This window comes from Lithobates pipiens, unplaced genomic scaffold (genome assembly GCF_037356315.1).
Source record: "Lithobates pipiens isolate NorthernLeopardFrog02 unplaced genomic scaffold, aLitPip1_a1.2 Scaffold_22, whole genome shotgun sequence".
Taxonomy (NCBI): Eukaryota; Metazoa; Chordata; class Amphibia; order Anura; family Ranidae; genus Lithobates; species Lithobates pipiens.
This window is the reverse complement of record NW_027507784.1, coordinates 1647110-1655356: the sequence shown is the minus strand read 5'-3', so window position 1 is coordinate 1655356 and position 8247 is coordinate 1647110. Positions and strand designations below refer to the sequence as shown.

General features: G+C 47.8%; 1 protein-coding gene across 1 annotated transcript in view; it reads right to left on the bottom strand.

Annotated features, from left to right (window-relative positions):
- Positions 1-841: 841 nt before the first annotated feature.
- Positions 842-8247, bottom strand: part of BICDL2 (BICD family like cargo adaptor 2) — a 41255-nt gene continuing 33849 nt past the window's right edge. Inside the window, exons 8-10 of the mRNA XM_077494057.1 lie at positions 5851-5981; positions 1103-1223; positions 842-991 (exon numbers count right to left, since the gene is read on the bottom strand). Coding sequence (XP_077350183.1) covers positions 842-991; positions 1103-1223; positions 5851-5981 — 402 coding nt within the window. The remainder of the gene's footprint in view (positions 992-1102; positions 1224-5850; positions 5982-8247) is intronic.

Sequence of the window (8247 nt, the reverse complement as noted above, 5' to 3'; positions counted from 1 at the left end):
TGATGGCGCCTGAGGGGACATGGAACTGGAGATGATGGTGCCTGAGAGGACATGGAACTGGAGATGATGGTGCCCAAGGGGACATGGAACTGGAGATGATGGCACCTGAGAGGACATGGAACTGGAGATGATGGCACCTGAGGGGACATGGAACTGGAGATGATGGCGCCTGAGGGGACATGGAAATGGAGATGATGCCACCTGAGGGGACATGGAACTGGAGATGATGGTGCCCGAGGGGACATGGAATTGGAGATGATAGAGCTTAAGAGGACATGAAAGTGAAGATGATGGCGCCTGAGGGGACGTGGAATAGGAGTTGATGGAGTGTGGGGAGACAAGGAATCGGAGATGATGGAGTGTGGGGAGACAAGGAATTGGAGATGATGGTACCTGAGGGGACATGGAATCGGAGATGATGGAGTGTGGGGAGACAAGGAATCGGAGATGATGGAGTGTGGGGAGACAAGGAATCGGAGATGATGGAGTGTGGGGAGACAAGGAATCGGAGATGATGGAGTGTGGGGAGACAAGGAATCGGAGATGATGGAGTGTGGGGAGACAAGGAATCGGAGATGATGGAGTGTGGGGAGACAAGGAATCGGAGATGATGGAGTGTGGGGAGACAAGGAATCGGAGATGATGGAGTGCGGGGAGACAAGGAATTGGAGATGATGGCGCCTGAGGGAAAATGCCTATGTGTGTATGAAAGGGTCCTCAATGGATTGAGCACTATGATGGAGGCACAGAAGTAATGGTGGTGAAGGGTGTTCCAGACCTCCTAGTGGAACAATGGTGGGGGTGGGGGTGGAGGTATTTTGAGTATCTCGCATTGTCTTTATCAAATCCTCTTGAAGATGGAGAAGATTCCGCTGTCCCGGGATCGTTTTGTGCTCCCTTTCCTAGTGGGGGTGCTGGGAGCGGATTCCGAGGCTTTCTCCTGATCCCTCTGAGACTTCAGCTGTTGGCTGATAACAATCTGCATGTCATCCTGTGAAAAGACAAGACATGAATATGAACAGACTGACCCCATTCTCCTCCTGGGCCACCCTGGTCCCAAGAGTCACTCCAAGACCCTGCCCCCAACTCCTCCTCCCCTCACCTGCCACGCCTCCAGCTCTTGGCTCAGCAGCACTTTTTGCTCCACGGCACTGAGAAGCTGCCGGCTCATAGAATCCTTCTCCAGGCGACACTTTGCCAACTCCAGCTCCAACTCGCCTTTTCTAAGGAGACAAAAAAATTGTGTTTGCTTTGCTTCAAAAAATGATACCCCATGTCACTTTCTTGGTGCTTGAAAGCGTCGCCAAAACCTCCATAGAAGTCTATGACAACGCTCGCTAACAGCACCCGCATATTTTGGGGGGGCTTTTATTCAGCGTTAGCTAAACTGTTCTGGAGGTATTGCAGGTATGAGATATCCCAGGATGCACTGGGAAACCAACATGCAAACCAGAAAGACGTCATCAGCAGTCATTTCCAGTTCATGTGTCTGTATTCTGTCTGGTGCAGGCGTCACATCTGGTGTGCAGCAGCAGGAAGGTAAACTGGGCCCAGACTGCAGAGGAGCAACTAGCAGAACGGCACAAGTGGTGTGCAACAAGGAAATGCTACAGCGGAAGGTGAGTGCGGACCAGAGAGAGAGGACTGAGCGGCAGAGGATCAGCAGAGCTGGGGGACCATATCAGGAGAAACTAGCAGATGACACACATGGTGTGTGGCTGGGAGCAATATACGTAAGCAGGGACTGGAAAGAGAGGAGGATCAGCAGAGCTGGGGGTCAGTACACAGTGGGATTTAGCAGAAATAGAGTTTACTACTGGGTGGGGGGGATCAGCAAAGCTGGAGGTTAGTACTGAGTGGGGCATCAGCAAAGCTGAGAGTAGTACTAAGCAGAGGATCAGCAAAGCTGGGGGTTACTACTGAGCAGGGATCAGCAGAGCTAGGAGTAGCACTGAGCAGGAGATCAGCAAAGCTGGGGGTTACTACTGAGTGGGGTATCAGCAAAGCTGGGAGTACTACTGAGCAGGGGATCAGCAGAGCTGGGAGTAGTACTGAGCTGGTGATCAGCAAAGCTGGGGGTTACTACTGGGTGCAGCATCAGCAGAGCTGGGGGTACTACTAAGCAATGGATCTGCTGAACAAGGATACTAATAAGCTGGAGATCTGCTAAACAAGGGTACTAATGAGCTGAGGATCTACTGAACAAGGGTACTGATGAGCTGGGGATCTGCTGGACATAGGTTCTGATCAGCTGGGGATCTGCTGGACAGAGGTACTAATAAGGGCCGTCTTTAAGGCAGGGCAAAAGGGGCAGCTGCCCTGGGCCCTGTCATTGTTGTGGGGCCCAAAGCAGCTGCCTTATACTTGCCAACTATCCTGATTTAAATTGCCTTGCCCTTTGAGGTTTTAGTCCTGTGCTGTGTCCCAATATCTCAGTGTGAAATGCTGCTACTAATGCTGCCCAGCTCTGCCCTATTGTTGTGTACAGATGACTCACCTGCATACCCTGTGTTTACATGTAAATAGCCGTCATTCATATGTAAATAGCAGCGACATGCATATGTAAATAGCTGAGGCCAGTGGAACTGATATGTAAATAAAGGCGGCATTCATATGTATATCACGCCCCCCTGCAGTGAGGAGAAGATGTGCTGTAACCTATAGCAACCAGTGAGCAGTATTACTGTACAGTAATCTCTAGCAGCCAATCAACAAGCAGAAATCATGTGCTGTAACCTCTAGCAACTAATCAGTGAGCCTTAAGGAGTGCTGTAACCTCTAGCAACCAGTCAGTAAGCAGTAATGATATGCTGTAACCTCTGGCAACCAATCGCAATCGCTGCCTGATCTGATACAGTAAACTGATTTTAAGTCTAGCTGCTATTTATTGTATGTCTCAGAGAAGGTGGAGATACGAAATTGCATGGGGGGGGGGGGGGCCCTAAGAAATTTTTTGCCCAGGGTCCAATCAATATTAAAGATGGCCCTGGTACTAAAGAGCTGGGGATCTACTGAACAAGGGTAATAAAGAGCTGGGGTTCTACTGAACAAGGGTAATAAAGAGCTGGGGATCTACTGAACAAGGGTAATAAAGAGCTGGGGATCTACTGAACAAGGGTAATAAAGAGCTGGGGATCTACTGAACAAGGGTAATAAAGAGCTGGGGATCTACTGAACAAGGGTAATAAAGAGCTGGGGATCTGCTGAACAAGGGTAATAAAGAGCTGGGGATCTACTGAACAAGGGTAATAAAGAGCTGGGGATCTACTGAACAAGGGTAATAAAGAGCTGGGGATCTACTGAACAAGGGTAATAAAGAGCTGGGGATCTACTGAACAAGGGTAATAAAGAGCTGGTGATCTACTGAACAAGGGTAATAAAGAGCTGGGGATCTGCTGAACAAGGGTAATAAAGAGCTGGGGATCTGCTGAACAAGGGTAATAAAGAGCTGGGGATCTACTGAACAAGGGTAATAAAGAGCTGGGGATCTGCTGAACAAGGGTAATAAAGAGCTGGGGATCTACTGAACAAGGGTAATAAAGAGCTGGGGATCTACTGAACAAGGGTAATAAAGAGCTGGGGATCTACTGAACAAGGGTAATAAAGAGCTGGGGATCTACTGAACAAGGGTAATAAAGAGCTGGTGATCTACTGAACAAGGGTAATAAAGAGCTGGGGATCTGCTGAACAAGGGTAATAAAGAGCTGGGGATCTGCTGAACAAGGGTAATAAAGAGCTGGTGATCTACTGAACAAGGGTAATAAAGAGCTGGGGATCTGCTGAACAAGGGTAATAAAGAGCTGGGGATCTACTGAACAAGGGTTCCTCTGAGTCTCTTTAAAACAAATAGAAAAACAAACACACGCAGGGCATTTGCCAAGCTTCATTAAATCTTCAAAAAGCATCACTGAAGCATTAAAACCACATTAATAAATAAAAGCAGGATGAAGGGGTAGGCGCTTTAATGTGTGTTAAAGTGGAAGCGAGTGTGAACAAGCCCCAAAGAATGAGCAGATGATTGATGGAGACACATGAAAGCTGTCAGGACCTGCAGACAGGGCCCGCTCACCATTGTCGGAATGGAGAAATGGTAGGAAATGTTATCTTTCCGACACAAAACTGGGGAGGATTGGAGGCTGTGGATAAAGAGGCTTTATAATCATTTGGAAAGGCTTTGTAGGCAACACAAAAGGTGCCATTTGGCCCAATTTCCACCAACTTGTCACGAAAACATTGCGTTTTATCCTTCAATCTCGGGGAAGATAAATCAGAAGCAAAACTAGAAATACACTACATAGTCATAACATTGTGGACTCCTGACTATCATCACACCTATATGCCAGGGCCGTCTTTAAGGCAGGGCAAAAGGGGCAGCTGCCCTGGGCTCTGTCATTGTTGTGGGGCCCAAAGCAGCTGCCTCATACTTGCCAACTATCCCAGTTTACATTCCCTTGTCCCTTGAAGTTTTAGTCCTGTGCTGCTACTAATGCTGCCCAGCTCTGCCCTATTGTTGTGTACATGTAAATAACCGACATTCATATGTAAATAGCAGTCACATGCATATATAAATAGCTGAGGCCAACGGCATTGATATGTAAATAAAGGCAGCATTATATCATGCCCCCCCTGCAGTGAGGAGAAGATGTGCTGTAACCAGTATTACTGTACAGCAATCTCTAGCAGCCAATCAACAAGCAGAAATGTGCTGTAACCTCTAGCAACTAATCAATGAGCCTTAAGGAGTGCTGTAACCTCTAGCAACCAGTCAGTAAGCAGTAATGATATGCTGTAACCTCTGGCAACCAATTGCAATCGCTGGCTGATCTGATACAGTAAACTGATTTTAAGTCTAGCTGCTATTTATTGTATGTCTCAGAGAAGGTGGAGAGCAAAATTGCATGGGGGGAGGGGGGCCCTAAGACAATTTTTGCCCAGGGTCCAATCAATATTAAAGACGGCCCGGCCTATATGAGCTGCTTAGAGATCCCTTTCCAAAACCATGGCCGTTAATATGGAGTTGCCCCTTTTTTGTGGCTATACCATTCTCCACTCTTCTGGGAAGACTTTCCACAAGATTTTGGAAATTTGTGCCCATTTGTGAAGTCAGGTACTAATATTGGATGAGAAGACATGACCCACATATTGGGCCCTACAAAGAAACAAAACAAAAAAAAAAATGGACTCACATGTTGGGCACCAACAAAAAAGACCTGACTTTTTTTTTTGCCTCACATTGGGCACCAAAAAAACCAAAACCCGACTCACATGCTAGGCACCAAAAAAAGACCTGACTAACATGCTGGGCTTTATATTGGACACCAAAAAAAAAAAGACCTGACTCCCAATGGATGTTCCAGTTTATCTCAAAGGTCAGGTTCAGTAGGGATGAGGTCAGGGCTCTGTGCAGGACACCCGAGTTCCTCCACACCAAACTGGTGAAATCATGTCTTTATGGAGCTGGCTTTGTACACAGGGGAGCAGTCATGGTGGAACAGAAAAGGGGCCTTCACCAAACCATTAGCACAATTCTCTACAATGTCTTTGTATTACCAGGACCTTTCACTGGAGACACCTGAACTCGGTCATATGTAGAAATGGTCGGATATGTCAGGTATGAGGAGACGCTAAAGTCTATCATCCTTGAGACAATCATTCCTTTTGTTTATCCACACCGGTTTATCCATGACCGGTTTATCCATGACCGGTTTATCCATGACCGGTTTATCCATGACCGGTTTATCCATGACCGGTTTATCCATGACCGGTTTGTAGGCCTACAGAGCAGCAGAGCTCTCAGACCAACCCACCGCAGTTATCCGGTCATTTTCATCCAATATACTGATGTCTTACTTGATGATGGCCTCATCCCGGTCAGAGATGGATTGTTTCAGGACACTGTCGACGTCATTCTGCTGGGACATTTCACGCAGCTTCTGAAGTTCCTCTCGTAGAGAGTTTATCTCCACATATTGCATAGTGACCTGTCGGGAGAGCAGGATCAGGAGACTGTCATGTACAGCGGTCACATATACAGATAATCCATACAATGCACAACGGATGGACTTTATAGGACTAGGAGGGGTCTCTTTATAGAAGTCTATGAGGATTCTGACACCTTGTGTTTCCATTGGGTGAGTCTGTTGGTCTCAGGCGGGGAGCTGGACAAGGAACTTCAGGGGGGCCTTAACCCTAATATATCCCAACTGGGGTGCAGGACAAGGAAACTCAAGAGGAACTACACCACTCTACACCTGCCATGTTCCATTGATGTCTCAAGAGGGGAGCCGGACAAGGAACCTCAGGGGGAGCTACATCACTGTGTACCTGGAATAATCTATTTATGTCCCAGGAGGGGGGCTGGAAAAGGACCCTCAGGGGAATGTTGTCACTGTAAACCTGGCAAAATCCATTCATGTCCCGGGAGGGGAGCCGGACAAGGAACTTCAGGGAAACATTGTAACTCTACACCTGGCATTATCCATTCATGTCCCGGGACGGGAGCTGGGCAAGGAACCTCACACAGGGAACAATGTCGCTCTCCAATTAGCATTGTCCGTTCATGTCTAAAGACAGGAGCCAAACAAGAAACCTCGGGAGAACCATGTCCCTCCACATCTGGTATAATCCACTCATGTTTTGGGAGTCAGACAAGGAACCTCAGGGGAACATTGTCACTCTACAACTTACCTGACGTTGTCTATTCATGTTATTGGAGGGGAGCTGGGCAAGGAACCTCAGGGGAACATTGTCACTCTACCTTGCCTGGCATTGTCTATTCATGTTACTAGAGGGGAGCTGGGCAAGGAACCTCAGGGGAACATTGTCACTATACCTTACCTGGCATTGTCTATTCATGTTATTGGAGGGGAGCTGGGCAAGGAACCTCAGGAGAACATTGTCACTATACCTTGCCTGGCATTGTCTATTCATGTTATTGGAGGGGAGCTGGGCAAGGAACCTCAGGGGAACATTGTCACTCTACACCTTACCTGGCATTGTCTATTCATGTTATTGGAGGGGAGCTGGGCAAGGAACCTCAGGGGAACATTGTCACTCTACCTTACCTGGCATTGTCTATTCATGTTATTGGAGGGGAACTGGGCAAGGAACCTCAGGAGAACATTGTCACTCTACACCTTACCTGGCATTGTCTATTCATGTTATTGGAGGGGAACTGGGCAAGGAACCTCAGGGGAACATTGTCACTCTACCTTACCTGGCATTGTCTATTCATGTTATTGGAGGGGAGCTGGGCAAGGAACCTCAGGGGAACATTGTCACTCTACCTTACCTGGCATTGTCTATTCATGTTATTGGAGGGGAGCTGGGCAAGGAACCTCAGGGGAACATTGTCACTCTACACCTTACCTGGCATTGTCTATTCATGTTACTAGAGGGGAGCTGGGCAAGGAACCTCAGGGGAACATTGTCACTCTACACCTTACCTGGCATTGTCTATTCATGTTATTGGAGGGGAGCTGGGCAAGGAACCTCAGGGGAACATTGTCACTCTACACCTTACCTGGCATTGTCTATTCATGTTATTGGAGGGGAACTGGGCAAGGAACCTCAGGGGAACATTGTCACTATACCTTGCCTGGCATTGTCTATTCATGTTATTGGAGGGGAACTGGGCAAGGAACCTCAGGGGAACATTGTCACTATACCTTGCCTGGCATTGTCTATTCATGTTATTGGAGGGGAACTGGGCAAGGAACCTCAGGGGAACATTGTCACTATACCTTGCCTGGCATTGTCTATTCATGTTATTGGAGGGGAACTGGGCAAGGAACCTCAGGAGAACATTGTCACTCTACACCTTACCTGGCATTGTCTATTCATGTTACTAGAGGGGAGCTGGGCAAGGAACCTCAGGGGAACATTGTCACTCTACCTTACCTGGCATTGTCTATTCATGTTATTGGAGGGGAACTGGGCAAGGAACCTCAGGGGAACATTGTCACTCTACCTTACCTGGCATTGTCTATTCATGTTATTGGAGGGGAACTGGGCAAGGAACCTCAGGGGAACATTGTCACTCTACACCTTACCTGGCATTGTCTATTCATGTTACTAGAGGGGAGCTGGGCAAGGAACCTCAGGGGAACATTGTCACTCTACCTTACCTGGCATTGTCTATTCATGTTATTGGAGGGGAGCTGGGCAAGGAACCTCAGGAGAACATTGTCACTATACCTTACCTGGCATTGTCTATTCATGTTATTGGAGGGGAGCTGGGCAAGGAAC